The 21,588-nt window shown below is 45.1% G+C and overlaps 1 protein-coding gene across 1 annotated transcript in view; it reads left to right on the forward strand.

The window, feature by feature from the left end:
• Positions 1-21,588, forward strand: part of CDHR3 (cadherin related family member 3) — a gene marked incomplete at both ends in the record, with an annotated part of 58,757 nt that overhangs the window by 14,128 nt on the left and 23,041 nt on the right. The window contains 5 exons of the mRNA XM_084230616.1: positions 3,289-3,386; positions 9,694-9,788; positions 10,540-10,644; positions 15,494-15,642; positions 17,675-17,864. Of these exons, the coding sequence (XP_084086742.1) occupies positions 3,289-3,386; positions 9,694-9,788; positions 10,540-10,644; positions 15,494-15,642; positions 17,675-17,864 (637 nt within the window). The remainder of the gene's footprint in view (positions 1-3,288; positions 3,387-9,693; positions 9,789-10,539; positions 10,645-15,493; positions 15,643-17,674; positions 17,865-21,588) is intronic.

The following is a 21,588-nucleotide window of genomic DNA, read 5'->3' on the forward strand; positions in this document are numbered from 1 at the left end:
TGATGTGATGATTTAATCAATCATGCCTATGTAATGAAGCCTCCATAAAACCCCAAGGAGGAGGTTTGAAGAGCCGGGATTGGAAGCATGTGCAGACTTGGGGGGAGAGGCACTCTTGGAGAGGCATGGAAGCGCCAATCTTGCCCTATGCATCCCTCCCATCTGCTTGTCGTTGTGTTATATATCCTTTCATAACAAATAAGTAAGCTAGTCCATAAAATGTTTCCCTGAGTTTGATTAGCCACTTGAGCAAGTCAGTTGACCCCACAGAGGGATTTTTAGGAAGCTCAGCTCTCTAGTTGATTGTGCCAACTTGGACTTGCGATTGACATCTGAAGGTGGTAGGAGCACTCTTGTGGGGCTGAGCCATAAACCTCAGAATCTAGGATCTGATGATATCTCCAGATAGTGTTGAAATTGAGCTGGGGGCCTCCCTGGTGGTGCAAAGGTTGAGGCACAACCTATGAAGCTTCCGCAGTCTCTGCAGCACAAGTTCAATCCCCAGCCTGCCAGAGAGCAATCACATGGGCACAGCAGACCTCTCCTGCCTCGCTCGCTGCTCCCCTCAGCAGTGTACTTCGGTCAGTCTGCCTGTTCTGTTCCCTAGTCTATCTCTAGTGAATCCTCTTACACCCCCCACCCCCGCACCTCTGGCGTGCATCCCAGCTCCTGTATGCACAAATAAATAAATCTAAAAAAAGAAAGAGAAAGAAAGAAAGAAAGAAAGAAAGAAAGAAAGAAAGAAAGAAAGAAAGAAAGAAAGAAAGAAAGAAAGAAAGAAAGAAAGAAAGAAAGAAAGAAAGAAAGAAAGAAAGAAAGAAAGAAAGAAAGAAAGAAAGAAAGAAAGAAAGAAAGAAAGAAAGAAAGAAAGAAAAGGAAAGAAAGGAAAGAAAAGAAAAGAAAAGAAAAGAAAAGAAAAGAAAAGAAAAGAAAAGAAAAGAAAAGAAATTAAAAGCATTTTGGATGCACTGAGACCCTATTGTAATAAATTAAATGAATGAATGAATAAATAAATAAATAAATAAAGTTGAGTTGGATTGTAGGACACCTGGATGGCAAGGGGGAATTGTTTAGTGGTGTGAGAAAAACCTCATATTTTAGAATTGTGTCAGAATACAACATCTCACACTTCCCTCAAACCAAACTCTTGGCTCCCATTCCATCCTCCTCCCTATCACCCCACCCAAATCTACTTCTATGTCTTTCCCATGTTAGTTAATGACAACTCCATTTTTTCCAATTGAGTCAAAACCTTGGAGTCATCCTTGATTTCTCTCTGTCTGTTATGCCCAACATCAAATCTATTAAGAAGTATCTCCAGCTTCTAAATCCATGCACAATCCGACCCCTCCCTAGTGCTTCCACCACTATCACTGTGGTGTAAGGCACTATTCATATCTCGCCGGGGTTATTGCAATGCCAGCTAGCTGGCCTGCCTGCTCTGCCTTGCCCCCTGCATATAGTAGGCAGAAGGATCCTGTTAAATATCAGTTAAATCAAGGCACAGCTCTGCTTAAAACCTACAAGAACTTCCCACCTCCCTCAAGAGGAGAACAGAGTCTCCTTAAAGCCCCATCAAATCTAGCTAACCCATACTGTCCATACCCACACTGCAAACTCCTCCCACACTCTTCCCCCATTCCATTTGTGCCCAGGGTCCTGGCCTCCTCTCTGGTCGACCTGTGAGCACCTCAGTTCTGGGAGTACCCCAGACAGATCTTATATCACCACGTGACATCTTTGCCTCTGCTGTTTCCTCTGTCCCTTCCCCTGTATCTCTATGACTCCTCATTTCTTGTCCTTTTTTTTTTTTTAATGCATACAAGAATTGGAGTACAAGTCAGAGATGCAGGGGGTGAAAGGATTCACCAGAGACAGAATGGGGAACGGAACAGGCAGATTGACCGAAATACACTGCTGAGGGGAGCAGCAGGTGAGACAGCTTCGCCATGTGGGTCAGCTCCCTGGCTGGGGATCAAATTCGTGCTGCAGAGGCTGCAGACAGCTTCACAGTGCTGTGCTTAACCCCTTGCGCACCCAGGGAGGTCCTCCTCATTTCTTTTAGAATCTTGACCCAAACATGGTTGAACCTTCCTTAACCACTGTTTTACATTGTAACCCAGCTCACAACACTCTTTTCCTTGGTTTTTCTCCATAACCTTGTTCAATAGCATTAATGTGTTTTACTCATTTACTGTGTGTCTTCCCACCAAAACATAAGTAAGGCCCATGAGAGCAGGATTCTGTCTGTTGTGAGTTGCTGTGTCCCCAGTGTGTAGAACAGTGCATGGTCCATAGTAAGAATGCAATAAATAATTTTTTGAATGAAAACCTGAGCAGTCATAAAAATGAAGAAAGCTGAAGCTCAGGTGTAAAATAACTTGGGTTTAAATTTTGATTCTAGAACTAACTAGCCAAGACAAACTGGAAACTTCTCTGAGCCTGCTTCCTCATTTGTAAAGTGGAGATCCCTACTTTATAGGGTTGTTAAGAGGATTAAAAGATAAAACAGTTTAAGTCTTCAGCACAGATTCTCAAAACAAGTGAGCTAATATGAACATTCTCAGTTGTCTATCAAAAGAGGGCTGCCACAGCCAAGTGTGATGGTCCCTTTGCTGGCCTGGTGGTACCAAGTGGCACTGCCTGTTCCTCCTTCCCCTTGACTGCTGAGAACTGAAGTAGATGAAATCAATTTTTTCTGTCTCTTCCCTGAGCCTCTGAAGCCACCCCCTACACACCACTCCACCCCCCGCAGCCCGCCCAGATGCTTATTCCATCTCTTCCCTATTCCATTTTAAGGCCTCGCAATTCAGCTGCTCATTTCAGCTGAGAAGCTAAGTGTACTTCAGTGGGTTAGCTTGCATGGTTTAGGAAGAATTTGCACATTTGAGTGAATCTGGAACATGGAGGAGACTTGCAATGTAGGTCTCCCCCGCCCCCCGGATAAATAAATTATTTATTGCATTCTCACTATGTACCATGCACTGATCTACACACTAGGGACACAGCAACTCACAACCTCCCAACTCTCTGCCCTCATCACTTCCCTTTTCTCTACAAACCACAGTATCCCAGGTCATCTCTCAAGGAGATGAAGGTTTGATACTGACTTGGCCACTCATGCAACTTGACCAGTGGTCTTAGCCATGGGTTTATTACTACTACTTCTTTCCCTCTGTGCCAGACTGTCTGGTCCTCTTTGGTAACATGTGTTTGCCCTGGTATTAGAATTCTTTATTTGATTTATCTAATAAAATGTTTCTTATTCCATCTTGGATGCTGGTATAGGTCTAGAACTCTACATAGTAGAAGGAACAAAACCTGGGTTCATTTACCAGCTTGAGGCCCTGGATCCAGAAGACACAAGCCAAAACATACCCCTCAGTGTAAGTCTGCTGGTTAAACTCTGTAAGGGCTTGCTCACTTTGACACAGGAGCCTAGAGTCTGGGTTTGGCAGTGGCAATGGGAGAAATACACTGTCCACTCCCAAAACATGGGATACAGGGGAAGTTGGAATGGTCTGGCAGCTCTGGAGACAGAGACCTAAGCTTTTGTAATCTTGGACCCATTTTTAACCTCTCTGAGTTTCCATTTCTTCATCTGTGAAATGGAAGAAAAGTCGGAGGAGAGTGGGTTGTATTAGAAAATCATATAGAACCAGTTAGCACATGCCTGACATTGAAATTGCACATGCTCAGTAGTCACAGGTGCCCATGGCTGATGGCTACTGTGTTGAGCCCAGGTTTGGGTCTAGCATTAGCTCCCCCTCCCAGTGCACCTTCTGTGTTGTGATGGGGTGTGGATGGAGCATGTGCAGAGGCATGTGTTAATAGTGGGCTCAGAATATAAAGAGGCACAGGAGGGTCTGTATGTGAACAATTATTTTTGCTGACATTTCTTCTCTGGCCCTGAAGGAGGCTCTGTGAGACACCCCCCAACTCCCACACTCCCTTCTCCCCCTCTGCTTGGAAATGGCCACCGTGACTGCAGCAAAGCCTCCTTGGAGACTCTCAGGACGTTAATCAGTTTCGCAGCTGGAGGCAAAGTGATCTAGCGCAGCAATTCCTCCATTAGGGGCTTTCTCTTGGCCTTTCCATGAGGGAAGGACTTTTGCATAAAGTGAAATGTGCTTTGTCTTCACCAAGGCAGACAAAGGATTAAATTAAAAGAGCAATAACCTTGCTACTAGCTGGGTTACCAAGAGAGCAACAGGGGGAGTAATTCTCACCCTGCCTCTGTTTGGCTCCTGGTTCTGAGAAGCTGCAGCTAGTTGTGCCTTTCAGTCTCCTGGGAAGCCAAGCCTGGCCTTAGCAAGACTTCTGGCTGGTTGGGTCTTTTCATGTCCTTTGAGCAGCCCCCTTCAATTACAGAAGGAACAGAGGCCCTGGTTTGGGCCAGGAAACGCCAGTGAGATCCCAGGTATTCTGACCCAACTCTGAGCAGTCAGCCCCTTCTAGGCTGTTCTGGCAAATTCTGTTTTTGGTGTCCTGTCCCATTTCTTTCCTGAGTGGCAGCACCTTTCCTGTATCCTGCACTCCCCTCCCCCCATTTGGTATCCCCACCCCCACCCCCACTCCCAGGCATTTGCCCCACCTCTCAACTCAGAAGTCACCACTGGAAGTCTTTGCAAAATGCTTTCTTATTAAAATGCTCATGAAAGGAAAAAGCATTTTGGACAATTCCCACTTCAAGCACATCACCACTGGAAACTGTTCATATGTTAAGAGAGACACTTTCTTGAATAGATGGGGAGTCATTGTCCTTGAGATTAGTGAAGCCTGAATCAAAGAATAGGACCCAGCACCTACCAAGGCTGATCATAGAAAAAGACAAAATTTGAGGGGATAGGACCTGCAGCTTCATCAGTGAAGGATTACACATTTCTAGCATTTTGCATTTATAAATGCGACTCTTCTTAAAAACATTCAAATGCTTTTAACCCACTTAGTTCACCCTCACAATAGCACACCACAAGCAAAGCCAAGTTCAGGGCATGCAATAGCTGATATTTTATGGTAACTTCTTTCCTTCTTCCCACTTACTTCCCTCCCCCTCAGCTCCTTCCTCTGAGCTGGGATTGGGTAGAATAGGAAAAAAAAAAGAGGAAATGAAGCTTTTAGAAAGTATTCTGTTTAAATTGAAAGAAATATAGCAGGAATGTGGCACTGCATCTATAACTTGGCTCTGGCCAGGTTGGAAGATGATGTCCTCTGTGGTCGTCCTTCTGGGTGGGTCTGGGGGCCATACTCAGAGGCACTCCCGGGTAAGAGAGGAATGAGGGGCCTTCCCTCCCTCCTGAATGTTGGCTGGGTGGCCTGGAAACTTCCCAGAACCGCTCTGATCTGAGACTGAATTCTTGCTGCCAGATTCCATCACAGGCCTGAAAGCCACTGATGGCTGCAGACCCATGCAGGTTGGCTCGTTATTCATCAGCCTGTGACTCCAACTGCAGAGAAGGAACTGCGGGAGGTGGTGGGCCATCCCCAGGGAGCCTGACATTTCTGGAAACTGGGCTGGCTCCTTCTCACCTCCTTTCTGCCTATCCAAGTGGCGAGAGAAAGGGTGAAGGGGGCAGGGAGCACAGGCTCTGTCTTTCACGCTGAAGCTTTTGTGTCCATGAGCAAGCTGCCATGGACTGCATAGCTGCCAAGGGGCTGCAAATGGAGAAACCTGGGGTGGTGGTAAAGGAATATTCCCAGCAGGGAAACTGGAGAGCTTGTCTGACACGCATTTGTTAACCGAATTGATCTGATTACTCAGGACTTTTCTTAGCCAGTACTGGAGCAGAGAGGGGCTGCAGTTGCTTTTCATTCTATTTAATTTCTGTTTTCCAAGAATGAATATCAAGGGAGCAGCTTTGATTAAACAAGCCTTTAAAAAGGGGAGAGAATGCCAGGTTTTACAGAAAGCTTTACTGAGTCGCTGGCAAATGGCCACATGACACAATATTTTTAGTCTATGGATATTATCTCCTTTCTAAGTACAAAACTGTAATTCCCATTAACATGAGCTCGTAGGTTCAGGGATAAAGGAAATTAGTCCAGTGCTAAAAGAAAAAAGTCAGGATTCCAGTAAATCAACCTCTCAGTGGAAATTAAAAGAAAATTCCCATATTCCTATTTCTACTCTTCTTCACCTTTTTAATCTGCTGCCCTTTGTCTTTTCTTCTTGCTGAGATTCTAGGCAGAACAGAATATTTCACAACCAAGTCTAGCATTACCAAACTAAAACAGTTTTAAAAAGGTATTTGGCAAGATGTTTTGTTGTTATTGGTGCTTTTTTGTTTTGTTTTTATGTTTCCTTAGGGTGAGAATGCTGGTTTTGCTCAGGTAGGAAATGAAGAAGAAGTGAACTTCAATCTGTAACATTAACAGTTACTGAGCATCTATTATGTATTAGGCACTAGAATATAGCAGTGAATCAAATGAAGTCCTTTCCCTCATGGGTCTTACATTCTAACCAGATGGTACTAGTTAACATGTGTTGAGAGACTACCATGTGCTAGGCACTGTTCTAGACTTCACATGATAACCCACAGGTTTACCCTATTATTATTACTCTTTGTTGAACAAACTCTCACAACTGGAAAGGTGGAACCAATATTCATCTTCGGCAGTCTGGCTCCAGAGCTACCACTCTGAACTCAGTGCCCCCTGTTCTTGACTCATATTCCAGATGGGTCTAAGAGTCCTTCCTTCCCTATTCCATCATGTCCTATATTTATCCCTCATGGAACACCTCACCCACATCTTTGTACATCCCTTTAGTTGACCATAAGCTTTTGGAGAGCAGGCTTATCTGTCATCTCCATATCCCAAGACCTTGTGCTGTTTGGGACCAACCAGAACTTGAGGCCCATCTCATAGAAGTAAGCATTTCAGAACACATGTGGAAAGGCAACCAACTAAGCTGCATGCAGTAAATGATCCTTATGGGTCTCCAAAACCTGCAATTTCATGATATCCCACATAGGCCTGGGATGGAAGGATACATGAGGATTTCTGCCAAGAAGACTGCCCAAAGACTCAGAGCTGCTCCCCCTACAGGCACCTGCAGGCCTAGCCCTGCCGTCCAGGCAGTGAGCTGGAGATTTGGTGGGGACTTGGAATTTAAACATGCCTTCACGTATTGCCAAGGCACTTATAAAATTTGGGAGATTGGGTAAAGAATGTTTCTTGGTATTGCCCAAGTTTTTCCTCTTACAAGTGGGTAGACTTACTAAGAAAGACTTAGTAAAATAAATCCCGAAAGTAGAATGTTGGACCATCATTAACCACCAGGTTGTAAAATTAGATTTAAGAATATGAGGAAATGTTTAAACTATAAATGAGATGAGCAAGACATTATCATTTTGATTAGAACATCTCAGTTTTGGGGGAGGGTATTTTTAAAGAAAAGAGCAGAAGGTTATTCATGAAAATGATAAGCTTTTACAGGTGACTAATACTGAGTTTCTTTTTTATACTTTTCTGTCTTTCCCAATTTTGGTATAAAAATATGTTCATTACATCTCAAAAAATGTTATTAGAAATAAATGGGAAGTAAGAACTATAAAATGGTTTTAAAACCTTATATTGGCCCCAAAGGAGACCTTTGATCTATTTTCTGTGTACTTTCTCTTCTATAGGAAGCTCAGCTGTGCTCATAACATAGCAAATGTCTGGGTTGCAAACCTTGGTTGGCATTTCCTTTGATTCTAGACTTCAGGAATTGTGGCTCTGGTTGCAAAACCTCCACCGATTATCTGATCCAAAGATCTGAGGCCACGATCATAGGCCATCCCTCATCCTAGCGGGAAATAATGAAACCTTCTAACCTCAGAGTCCTTTGGAACAAATGTATATGAACATGGAAGCCTCTAGAGTTGCTGTAGCCCTTCACACTTTACAGCATGCATTATCATTTAATCCTCACAGTAACAAGGAGGAGTAGTTGGTGATATCATCTCTAAATTACAGGCAAGGATGGAACTTGTCCCAGATCCTGTGCTGAGAACCAGAACTTGAACCCAGCTCTTCTGATCCAAAGCCTTCACCTGCTTCATTGATTCATGGGAGTAAGGAAGCAATCTTAATGCACACCCGTGGAGGCCCCAGGGCTGGTCCTCTTATGGACTGGCCCTTCGTGCGCTGTGTAGATTAGCCTATGTGCTCCTGTCCAAGCAAGTGGTCCTGGGCAAGGGGCCATCAAAAGCTGGTCTGGGGGCCTCCCCGGTGGCGCAGCACTTGAGCGCTGGGTTGCGAAGCTGCCCGCGGCCTCTGCGGCGCCGGTTCGATCCCTGGCTGCTCCCCGGCCACCGGAGGAGGGTCCCACATGGCGCGCAGACCTCTCCTGCCACCCGCTGCTCCCCTCAGCAGTGTACTTCAGTCCTTCTGCCTGCTCTGCTCCCCGCTCTGGCTCTGGTGAATTCTCTCACCCTCCCGCACTTCTGACTGTACCCAGTGCATGTATAAACAAACAAACAAACAAATTAAATAAATAAATAAATAAATAAATAAATAAATAAATAAAGCATGCCTCTATTAAAAAAAAAAAAAAAAAAAAGCTGGTCTGGGACTGGGAGCCAAGGAGGAAGACTCTGAGTTGTCAAGACCTGGGAAGACTTAACCGGTAGTCACAACCTGAGACCAGATTTAATAGCAGATTTTCTATATCCCCCAATCAGTTTTTGTTGCGACAGGAATGCAATGAGAGACACAGCATTCATGGAACAGGTTTGCAAGGCAAGACTCTGCTGCTTGAGCAAAAGTTCTTGCGCCATTTATTGAAATCATACAGGCTAGTAAAAGCTGATCATGCAACAATGGTAAGAGGAATAAGGTATAGAGGGTGGGATAGGAATGAGGGACAGTTTCACAAGGGACGGGGAAGGGGACATCGCGACCATATGTCAAAAGGCATTTGTGTCAGCAAAGTATATGATGTTATCACAGAGTTATCCCAAGACCACTATGGAGATAGTCATGTAATCAGGTCAACAGCAGCCTAGGCGTCCCCAGGCCTGCCTCATGATACGGGCTATACTCCATAGGTAGTCAAGGAATGTTCTGCTGTGATTTACAGATAGCAAGTAGGTCACAATTGCCCATGAGTGGCCAGCTAGTAGCCAGTTCATAGGAACCCACAAGTTTTCAACATGGTCCTGAGTCCCTGCTATGTCTTACTCTCTGACATGCATTCCATGTCATTCCCTGCTTTTCCTTTACATCATTTTAATGAATGATATTTAGGAACACATTGCACCCACTATATCTTAAGTTCTTTTAAGGATAGAGACCAGATCTTATTTACTTTAGTATCATCCTATTACTAATGTATAGTAGCTGTGTGTCTTGATTAAAGTCAAGATAGAATCAAAGCCAGAAGTTGTCTGGGAAGTAGAAGTGAGAAAATAGTGACAGGAGGGGGAAATTGGCCTCAGAAGGAGGATGCCTAAGGAGGGGGTTTATAATTGAAGCAGGTCTGATGATCACCTTCTCGGGATTAGCCAAACAGGGTCAGGGCCTCAGATCACAGATCCAGAAGTTTCTTGATTCAAGATCCAGGAAGTCTAAGAACTGCCAATTTTGGCCTCATTCTCATGCATCAAGCATGTTTCATGTGTTGAGAATATAAAATGTGAACTGAACAAACTCATCTTGCCTTCATAGGTGTGCTTAGTTACATTCTTTTTTTTTTCCTCATTTTTTTAGTATTTCCTAATTTCTCCCCCGAAGAGCTTCAGATTATCTGCTAATGGCACCCTTATCTCCACAATGGAATTTGACTTTGAAGCAGGACACAGAAGGTAGCCTTTGCTAATGAACTTGCTTGACGTATAGTTTATCTGAGGGTCAAGGACAACATAAAGGAGTAGGTATGGTGCATCCTGAGGCAGCTGGGGAGGCCATGAATTGTTGGCTTCCATATTGCTGAATTTAGGGAGTAGATTTCCTCCAAAGAGGAATAGGGAATAAGACAATTATCTGGAAGACCTCCTTTGCTGTCCAAAAATCTTCATTTCCACAGATAACAAGAGCAGAGGTGTGAGGGAGGGCTCTCAGAGCATGTAGAGGATTGCCTCAGATACCAGCCTGGCTTGGGAGAGGCAGCCTTCAGAGCTGACGCCAACATTAAAGCAGCAGGGTGCAGGCGAACAGGTCTCTGAGGAACCCACATGAGGAGAGGCCAGATGTCTGGGTGACAAAGCATAAGGCTTGTTGTCAACACAGGTTTGGCTCCTATGAGAACCAGGGCTCATTACTTACACTACGGGAGCCTCGGTTTCCTCACAGGGGTGTAATAACGGGGGTCCTGGTAGGAACAGCAGAGATAGAGCAATACATAGCAGGCATGAACTGCACTCCATTAGATGGTATCTAGAAAATAACTCTAGGTTGAAAAGTAGAGGAGTCGGTGTTGAGAGGTGGGGAAAGGAGAGTGGAAAAGCAAGTGTGACTCCACAGAGTAAAGGATGGGGGTGACCAGAAATGGGACAGACTCTTTCCTCCTTCCACCCACCCTGCTTTGATTCTCTCACTTGGGATGTTTCCTCACAGTTACTGTCTCCTCGTGGAAGTGAGCGATAGCCTAGGCCTCAAAGCCGCCACAGAACTCCAGGTGCACATCGTGAACATCAATGATGAAACCCCTCGCTTTACCAGGTAGGTGCCCTCAGCCATGCACCCCTCTCTTAGGTGACTGAGCTCTCAGACACTTTTAGTACAAGGCAGAGGGATGACCTGGAGCAGAGGCAAGAGACCTGAGATTTTCAGTGCTCTTTATCTGGATCTCTGGACTTCCATCCCCAACTCTGGCTCCCCATGCCTACTGCACCCCCATATTCACATGCATGATGAGATTGTGGATGTGGTGGGAAGGGGTGTGAGCTGATACCCCAGTGTGCAGCTTGCATGGAAGGTAAATAGAAGGCAGATGCTTCTATAATAAGGTGTTCAACAGCAAGAGTAGATTTCTAGTGCACACTTCATTAGTCAAGACTCCATAAAGCACTTCTATTATCAGCCTTACTCTGAGCTAGCACTTTTCTTGGTGCCTAAGGGGCTGCCCACCGCCAGGTGCCTAAAGTGTCTTCCTGGTGTGGTGGATCCAGAAAAGAGCCACCTGGTTGCATATGGAAGCTCATATGCCCAGCAGAGGTGAGGAACAAAAGTCAACCTGGTGGGAGTGGGCCTGGCAGCAGCCTGGGCACAAAGGGGAAACCTGAGCCTGTCAAACATGGGGACTTTGAAGGGGACAGTGAGGTCTTGATTTAGCAAATAACGCTGCAAACAGCTTGGCTCACTGACTCACTGCCTGCTCCAGTCACTGAGGGGGCTTAGAAGCCAGCTACAAGGAAACTGGTAAAATCGCCTACCTGGGGGTTAGCTGCATTAATGGCTGCAAATAAATTCAGCTCAGGAGGCTCTATCACCAACAAAAAACTACACAGAATGCTTGCCAAAGTACTCAGAGATTGGGAGGTGTTGAGGCCACCACATTCCCAGACTAACCTGGTGCCGTTGGGCAAAGCACACTATCATTGTGTGTGTCAGTGTGGAGAAATGCACTGCGTCATCCTTCTGAGCAGAACCTGTGCATTTCTCCTGATGGATCCCTGCAGGAGTACGGTCCAGGCAGTTTATAAATAGTTGTGACATCCCAGCCTGGATTCAGACTCAAGTATTGGCCTGCACAGCACTGCAGACTCATTAGTAATCCCCAAAGGAAGGTGATGGTTGTGGCGCTGGAGTTGATGCAAAGTCCTCCCAACCTCCACCCTCTGTTTGTGAGGCTGGAAGCAGGTTTATGGGGTTGAAAAGAGAAAAATAAGTTCTCCCAAGGAACATAACTTGGGAGCATAGCCGGTTTAGACTAAATCTTCTAAAATAAAGCTACTGACCTCAACAGAGAGAGAACATGACCCTGGCCAGTTGTTGGAGTCCCCAGAGGTAGGTCTGGAACTCTGGTTCTCATTATTGGTTTGAGAAATAAGCCTGTTAGGCTCATCCCACAGGGAATGACCTTTGTGATGGTCTAACCATTTTTAAAAACCAGTTGACCTTATTCTGTGTTCCGTGGATATTGGTAGGGATGGGTCTGCAAGAGCCTGGGCTTAGACTAGAAGGAAGGCGTGGGGCAGGATGGCTGCCCTGATTTTGCCGAGGCTGCCCAATTAGAGTCAGCCTAGTCCCACACTCACCCACTATTTGAAAATGTCTTTGTTTTTAAACAGGGCTTTCGTGGTTCCCTTGAACTATGATCCTCCTCCCCCAAACCAGTGCTAAGGCTAACCAGAAGTTATTTAATTCAGGACTGGCAAAATTGGAGACTCAAACTGACTCAGTTATACTGAACTTGAACTAAATAAGATGTAGAAACAGCTCTCTTTTTGCTATTTGTTCAGCTCCTACAATTAATATAACCAAAGCAATTATTTCTGTTGTTGCAAATGTCTCATCATTTTATCCCTGGTGGTGACAAACATCTGAGTGCTTTGTGGACTTGATGTGTACTCTAGGATTCTGATATTGTTAAAACTGAGCTTTTCTTATAAAAGTACCTGCCTCACTGTCTGCAGTCACAGTGCTTGCTGTTTTTGCAGGGCACTTATTTTAGTGTTGGGCAGAGAGGTCTTGCACTCCTCTTGCCCATTTATTTTGTATTTCCTCACCATCCTTTTCAGCTTGGCACCTGGAAGTGTAGACACACCTTATGCACTTTCTGAACAGTCGCCCAAGATTCACACCCTTTCCCCTGAGTGTGGCCACTGGTCCTTGTCTACTTCTCACCCAGGCTCTGTGACCTTGTGTCACGGGGAGAAGGGTGGAGTCATGTAAGTGGTATTAAAGCTTTACACTCTTGGAGTGGTTGTACAGCCCTTGGCTTCATTGTGCTTTGAATAGATTTTTTGTTTTTTTAAAGTAGAATTTAAAAATATATATACATACATTTTTTGTGTAGAACTGGAGTGTAGGTCAGAGGATTCACCAGAGACAGAGTGGGGAGCAGAACAGGAGGATCTACTGAAATACACTGCTGAGGGGATCAGTGGGCGAGACAGGAGAGGTCTGCTGTGCCATGTGGGTCAGCTCCCTGGCCAGGGATTGAACTCAGGTCACAGAGATGATAGCGCTGAAGCATAACTCCTAAGGTCTTAACTGTCCTTTATTCTGAATGTTATTTTATACACACTTGGTTTTGGATCTCCAAACAAAATAAGTCAAAGATTTTACCATCTGTCACATTTGATATCAGGTCAGCCGAGGAAGGACTATTTTACGCCAATAGCTTGCCCATCCCCTTCCTGGGGACCTGATTTCCTGGAGTATACAGGTGATAAGAGTGGGTGAGCCTGCAGAGCAGGTGCCTTCAACAGCTGCACTACTGACATTTGAGTGGGATGCTTCCTTGTGTTGGGTGGGGGAGGGCTTTTGTGTGCATTGTAGAGTGTTTAGTAGCAGCTCTGGCCTTTAGATGCCAACAATAACTCCTCCCCTGGCAGTGAGAGCCAAAAATGTCTCCAGGACATAATCGTCCCCAGCTGAGAACCACTGCCTTAGAAGGATTCCTTAGAATAGCTCTCAAACTTTAAAGTACATACAAATCCCCTGACATCTTGTGAAAATGCAGATCCTGATTCTGGAGTGGATCTGAGTTCTGCATTCAGATTCAACATCCAGGAAACCTGTTAGAAATGTAGTGACCACACCTGGAGTAGCAAGGGCAGTCCTGAAGGTGGCATGGGCATGTTAGTGCTCTCTTTGTTGGAAGGTAACAGAACCCACTGAAAGTAACCAAAGAAATAATATAACCTGCTAGAACAGGACCTTTTACCCATGGACATAAGGGCTTAGTTCAGCCTTAGGAGCCGCTCCCTTTCTCCTATGGCTCTGCTTTGGCTTTTGCCACCCCTGCCTCCTTTGCCCTGCCCACTTTTCTCTTCCTGGACCCATCAGTGGCCAGCAGCACAGATTCCCCTAGGAGAGGTGTGTCAGGTTAGTAAATGGATTCACTGCCAATTCAGTGAGATGCTTGGTGGGAAGAGACATAGAGCATTAGGGTAGCCTGTTGCATCACCAAAATGACTGCCCCCCAACAATGGGATGCACCTACAGGCAGACCACATCATGAATGGGGCCAGACTGGGGAGTCAGGGAGGAGGTCCTGGAACCAGGGACTCTGGTTCTACTCAGAGGTTCCCTCTTCCTTCTGGCCCTACCTGCCCTACAGGGATGATGCAAAGCATTCCTGGTTGTAAAAGTATTCTGAACTCATGCGTTAAATATAGTCGTTTAGATTTATGGTATAGTAATCCCTCTTAAAGCAGATCCCATCTTGAAAAATCCAAACTTAGGGATCTCCCTGGTGGTGCAAGGGGATGGGCATAGCACTGTGAAGCTGTCCACAGCCTCTGCAGTACAAGTTGGATTCCCAGCCAGCCGGGTAGCTGCCCACGTGGCGCAGCAGACCTTTCTGTCTCACCCACTGCTCCCCTCAGCAGTGTACTTCGATCAATTTGCCTGTTCTGCTCCCTACTCTGTCTCTGGTGAATCCCCTCACCAGCCCCCCTCCTGCACCTCTGGCCTACACCCCAGCTCTTGTATGTATAAATAGATACATCTTTTTTAAAAAATCCAAACTTAGAAACTGGTAGATTCAAGGTGACTACTTGTCCCACTGATAACCTTAGCAAAAGGATTTCCTGCAGTTATTTTAAACAATTAGTCTCCTTGGTACATTCACAATTACTCAATTTACCCAAATTATGTAGTTAAAACTTTGCAACTATCTCTTATTTATTATCAGCCTTTTCCAAAGGCAGAGGAGGTCTGAGAAAGATGGGCAAGCTGGTGACTTGGAGTCACCTTGAGGGAAGCCCTCCTTGGAGGACAGTGTGCTGACTGTGGCTTTTGCCAAAGGGGAGATTTCTCCATTTAGGTATTGACCTATGATAATGCAATGTGGGAAGGTGCACAATTTCTGCACATAAATTGTGCATTCTCAGGCCAGAAAGAGGAGAAGGAAGGAAAAGTGAGCAGAGGCACTAGAATAAATGCAATTTATCTAGCTCTGGTGGTGGTCAAGGGATAGTGATCAAGAATCTATAGTCCTGGACATTGTGTCCAGATGGATTTTTAAAATAACTCTGGGAACTTTCACAAAAGTATTGGGAGGAGAGAAGAGGGCTACATAGGTCAGCTTTCCTTATTTTAAAAGATGTTCATGCCACAGCTGACCTGAAATGGTATCGGTGTGCATGGAGTCAGAGCCAGTGGTCAATGTAAATTGTTGCAGTAATGGCAAGGCACTCTCTTTGCAACCACAGGGATGTGATTTTTGGAAATACAGAATCCAGTCACCCCTCCTTTGAACTGAGGAGTTCTCTCTCCCAGCATGTTGTAACTTCGACAGTTCAGAGCTATATTTAGCACTAACCAAAATACCCACCTCCCAGACTCCACCCTCATGTGCCCACGAAAATTAGCTGTGTCTGCTGTATTTCTGTTCCAGCCCAAAGCGCGTGTACAAGATTCCCGAGGAGCTGAGTCCAGGAACCATTGTAGCCAATATCACAGCTGAGGACCCGGATGATAAAGCTTTTACCAACATCCTCCTCTACAGCATCACTACTGTTAACAGATACTTCATGATCAATCAGAGTAAGTCACTCACACACACACACACACACACACACACACCCTTTATGTGCATCCTTTAATTCATTTAGACTGCTTTACAAATATTTTAATAGTTTCATGGTCTGGGCATGCCCCTCTGCCTGGAGCATTGTAGTTCCCAGGGAAATAGTCATATTAAAAGCAGCTGGCATGGGGATTGGGCATACTGACCAGGTTCCAGTGTGGACAGCTGTATCATCCTTCGCCTTTAAAGCAGATGGGAATGTAAGGATGGATGAGTTCACTGTTCTGAGGGCATCCCAAGTCTTCTGCAGAGTGTACTGTCTGGTAGAAATAGAATGCAGTCACATATGTGATTTTAAAGTCTCTAGTAGCTAAGTTTTTACAAAGTAGAAACAGGTGAAATTAATTTTAATAAGGCACTTTATTGAACCCAACATACCCCAAAATTATATTACCCTGTAATCAACATTTATTAATGAGATATTTTACATTTTTTGTACATTTTCAAGGTTGTGTATTTTGTTCTTACTGCACATTTAAATTCAGATCTGCCATATTTCAAGAGTTAATAGCCTCATTTGGTTAGTGGTTATGGTTCTGAAGAGCATTGATCTAGATCAATCTGCTGGATTGCTGGGTGTTATCTTTCCATCTGAGTATCACAGTGTAGGGAAGGAAAGTTTCTCCTTCCTATCATAATCACATCTTATTAGGTTTTCAGTGTAGGTGGGGCACTATGCTCAATGGCTCACATGCATTCCCTCTAAACTTAGCACAGCAACCCAATGAACTACCATAATTCACACTGTGCAGATGAGGAAACTGAGGCTTGGAGAGAAATTCGACAGGGTAAGTGACTTATCAAAGGTCTTACAATTCAGAGGTTATGAAGCAAAGTTACAAACTGGAGCCAGTCAACTCCAGAACCTGCCCTCTTCTCTCCTAGACTGTACCATCTCGTAATTCTCTATCATTTCACCAAAGAGGACTTCGCCCTACACAGTGCTTGAGTGGGGTCTAGCCTTGGGCAGTCCCTGAAAGACAGCATGTTATTGGCCCCATAGGCTTTCAGGTAAAGGACAACTCTTCCCAAGAGGGTTAGGCAAAGGCAGTCATGATGCTCCGCCTCTGAAAACTTCCTAGTGCTTTGTCATTGAGGACCTACCCAGCTGATAGGGTAGGGGTGGACAGCCATAGTTTGGAATTCTCTTCACTCCAGTATTGCAAATTGAATTTTTAACAAATACAGTGGGTTTTGGGGAGCAAATTGACTAAGACTTTTTGGTTGTACATTACAGAAACCAAGACAAGCTAAACCAAGAGGAAAATAAAAGGTAGCAGATACCTACCAACAGGCTACTGGTATCTCATGAGAAGTGGTAGAGCAGTTAGGGCTATTCTCATGGTGGGGAACTAGCACTGCTCCAATGACTTCAACCTTGCCTGTGGGAGCTCTGCTGTTACACTCCCTGGTGAGAGAGCCCAGTGGGTCAAGATGGGGTAAACTGACTACAGTCCATTCAGCTAATGACAAGGGCTGCTGCCAGGGACCCAACCCTGAAAGTTGTGGTGGAAAATTCTAGAAAGGTCAGGCCAAACACTCTAATCAATGTATAGTACAAGAACTTACATGATTTTTTTTAAAGATTTATTTATTTTTCCATAAAAGAACTGGGATATAGACCAGAGGTGCAAGAGGTGAGAGGACTAACTAGAGACAGAGTGGGGAGCAGAACAGGCAGATTCACTGAAATCCACTGCTGAGGGAAGCAGCAGGCGACACAGGAGAGGTCTGCTGTGCCATGTGGGTCACCTCCCTGGCCGAGGATGGCACTCATGCTGTAGAGGTGATAGCACTGAGACTTAACCTAAAGGCCACCAGGGAGGCCCCCAACTTCCATAAACATTTTTAAAAATGTGTTTTTATAGAGGAAATTCTCTGTTAGCCAGCTTCACACCACAGTGTGCTTTCCCATCTACTCCAAGTCTCCAGCTACCTTTATTTTTCATTTCTCTTCAAAGAATCATGTTCTAACCTTTGTCTTCTTAGTAACTGGTACCATCCACGTGGCTCACAGGCTAGACCGAGATGCAGGAGAATTAAGACAACATCCAGCCATTACCTTGGAAGTTCTGGTGAAGGATAGACCCTTTGGAGGTCAGGAGAATCGTATACAGATAACCTTCCTTGTAGAAGACATCAACGACAACCCTGCTGCTTGCTCCAAGTTCACGTTCAGGTATTCACATTCTGAGACCGTGCGGAGAATTTCACCACTTTGGTGGCCCTCGACCCTGTAGCTTCTCCGGAATATTCCTGGGAGGAACTGAAAAATAATGAGCATTTGGAGAAATGGCTCACTAAAATAAGGAGGCTGGAACTGTCTGATTTAATGGATAGGTTTTCCTTGAATCATCCTTTTTTCTTCCCTGTCTTTTTCATTTTCTTTCTTCTTCAATGTCATCTCCAGCTTCCTACTCAGTTAAAAAATATTTTTCATTTTACTCCTTTCTATAACATGTTCATCTCTGTTGGTGAAAAGGACCAAAGGGACTTGTTAGACCCTCTCTGGGCTGTACCTTTTCTTTATTTATTGCCACCAGTGGCAAGACAGTGCTGTTAGTTAGCAGTTATAATAGATGCTTGAGACTTAGGATTAGTAACTAGGAGCTCCCAGAGAAACACTTTACCAGTAATATGAATAAATCAAACCAAGTATTTACTTAAAACAAAACAAAGCATCTAATTCACCTTACCCAACTGAATTGCATGTGAACAAAAGGCAACAAAAGGTAGATACAAGTGGAATGCAAGTTATCTTGTACATTTTGACCTGCTCTTTGTCTTACAATCTATTCACTGTAATTATAAAATAAAGTCTTTTGCGATTCTAGGCTCATACGCCTTTTTAAAAATCATTACTGCCCTTCTACTAACAATTTTCTCTAAATGCTACCAAGTTAGTAATTCCCAGGTTAGTTTTAATCTGTGGTTTCATAATAGCTAGTCTCCAGTTTCCTGGGAGTTTGAAGGGGGTTCCTCCTGGGGGCGGGGGATCGCCTTGCAGGGACTCTTGCCGAGAGAGCCCTGGAGAGCATCTGGAGTGCGGCTGAAGCCCAGAGAAAGTGTCACCTTCACCTGTCCCCGTGGAGAGAGTCACATTGTAAGTTTATCTTTGATTGGATTTGCACTGACTTTTGGTGACTTTGGATCCAGTAGCAATACTTGTATGGCCTTGCAAAGGACAAAGGACCCTAGACAAAGATTGTCCCGGGTAAGCAATAGAAATAGAAATTTCTTTTATTTATGCTTAAAAATGTTTCCCTATTCTCCCAGCATGATGCTGAGAATCAGTGTGGCCTGGAATCTGACAGTTAAACCCAGTCTGGACACAACCTCTTGCCCCTTTAGACCATCCTCCAGCCTCCTGTATCCTGCACTGGGTCCCAGGAGACTGTAAGAACACCAGCCACTTCCCTACCCTGCAGCATCCAGTTAGCCTATGGGAAGCCCTAGAAGGAGCAGGGGAGCATGATGTAGGGTATTTAGCCCTCTGGGGTTCCTTTCAGCTGGATGTGTCCTCCACCTCTTGAAGGTCTCAGATCCTATGAGGCAAACCTCAACACACAGTACTTTCTGTCCTAGTGTTCCGTTCCAGAAACTGCTCCTTCTACTGACTCCTCCAGGCCCAGATTGTAAGGCATTTCATTTTTCCTTACCTGAGGCATTTCAATATACCCTGTGTACACCTTTGTGATAGTTACTTTACCTCCTAGAATTATCCTAATTTGACAGCTGCTTCCCTGTGAGGCCCTGATATAGTCAATAACACCCTTGACCATGTATTAACTTCTTATCCCAACTATAAGCATTCATGCCCTCAAAATCTGTTTGAGGGTTGGGGGGGGTAATTGCTGTGGGGAGTTAGGATGGTGACTTCCCCGCCATTCACTTCCCTGTGAAGTGAGTTGTGGGCCCTGGGAATGGAGCAGAGATGATGTGTAGAGCTATGCCTCTGCTTTCTTTGAAAATCTCAAACTATGCTAGCTCTCTTGGGTGGCTTCAGGCACCTGGGGAATTCCCATCTTTATGTTCTTTCCTCATAGGCACCCCCTGCTCTTTCTGAGAGGTGGGAGATGAGAGTAAGAACTGAGAAGGACTCCAGGTGTGAATGACTGGAAAGGACGATGCTGGCCAGCCTGACTTGTCAGTTTTCTTCACTTTGGTGCATTCTGTAAAGTGCATTTTGTGGCTCCTGCAGTCCAGAGACCCCTGATGTGTGCAGTGACAGCTCACAGGCTGTACTCCGTATCAGCTGGCAAAAACACATTTTAAATGTCCTGGAAGGTCTAGGCAAGCCCATGCAGAGTCCTACTCTTGCTAATCTTTCTGAATTAGCTCTGAAGGTCAATGCTAGCCAGTAACTGGACTAATTGTATTTATTACTAAAGGGAACTCTAAACACTTAAGTCCTTCCTCTGGACTTTTCCAGAGAGTAACTCACAGTCATCCTTTTAAAGCAAAGCTATGAGGAGCTGCAATAAAAGGACTCCTTCTCCTCAGAGGTGGAAATGGAAGTCTTTACTCCAGAAATCCAGCATCGTCTGTCTATTATAGGGACTGGAAAACACTGATTTGGACCTTACTCACCGTCTTCCCATCCTTAAACTTCCATTCTCATGCCAGACAGGAACATGCAGGCAGGTCAGAGCAGACCCAAACAACAGAATCTGTGCTGCGTAGTCTTTGGCTGTGCTCTCATGTCTGACTACATTTGTCCTGAGGTCCCTGAGTATTTATTCCTTCTTCAGGGCTCTTGACTTGCTCCCTGCAGCAGGAACCAGCACCCAGTGGGTTGGAGAAGGCAGTAACTGCAGGCTGGGGTTCCCTGGGGCCTCTGCCCCTTGACTTTCCCAGGCTGTGATAAATGAGCCCCTGAGGCATCAAAGGTGAGGTGATAGACCCTGCTCTAGTTGTAAATTATGAGGCAGCTCAGCTGAAGGAGCTGTTTGGGAGCCAAAGGCAGAGAAGGTTGCAGATTCAGAATGAGACCAAGCCTGTCACCTTTATGTGCATATGGGAGATCTCTGGTCAGATGGCTGGGAGCAGGGCACCTCGCCTTTGAGGCAGGGGTTGATGAATGAGGGGTGGGGGTGGGTTTCCAAGTCACATGTTTAGGGGACAAGTGAAAAGAGCACCCAGGCAGTCCTGAGGGGCCAAGTGTGCAGGCCTTCTTTGCAGTGCGGGAAATGTCTGGCTTCAGGACTCAGGATTCTCTGGATGATGCAACCTCCAAGTTTCTGCAGAAGGCCTAGATCCACAGACTGTTTGCAGGTCTGGAGATTCATGGATGGAGAATCATGCTGGATCCATGAACTTTCTTTGACAGGTGTTGAAACCACTCACAACCATTCTTTCTTTACCAGTAAATTGGGGACAAGGATACAAACTTCTTGGAGTGAAGGTAATTAGAGATAGCATTTTTAAAGTGCTTAGTATGATATAGCATGGAGTTGCTGTTTACTATGTGGTATCCAGTCTAAGTGTGTATGAATAAAAGCTGACATTGTACAATCAAGAGAGGAATGGATCTGCTTGGACTCCAATCCCACTGAAACCCAGAGGTGACCTTTGTCCACAAGGCATTATGGCAATTCAGCAACCAACACCTGTCAGATAAACTTCTTTCCAGGAAGCAAGCCCAACTGTCCTCAGCAGCCCAAGGCCATCGTTGCTGTCAGCCTTTGCTCCATTTTTGCTGACTCCAGAGCCCACTTAATTCCCACTAAAAGATGATGTGGAATGTGGACAGGAACATAATTTGGTTGCAGAGAAAGGACATGTGATAGAGGATTAGAGAAATGACACAGGTTAATCTGAGTGCTCCCAGAACAATATGCAAAGACAGAATTAAATGTGCAAAGCTTTTATTCAGGGAAATAGGAACAGATGGGGAGAGGGCT

The sequence above is a fragment of the Talpa europaea genome (genome assembly GCF_964194135.1).
Source record: "Talpa europaea genome assembly, chromosome: 3".
Classification (NCBI taxonomy): Eukaryota; Metazoa; Chordata; class Mammalia; order Eulipotyphla; family Talpidae; genus Talpa; species Talpa europaea.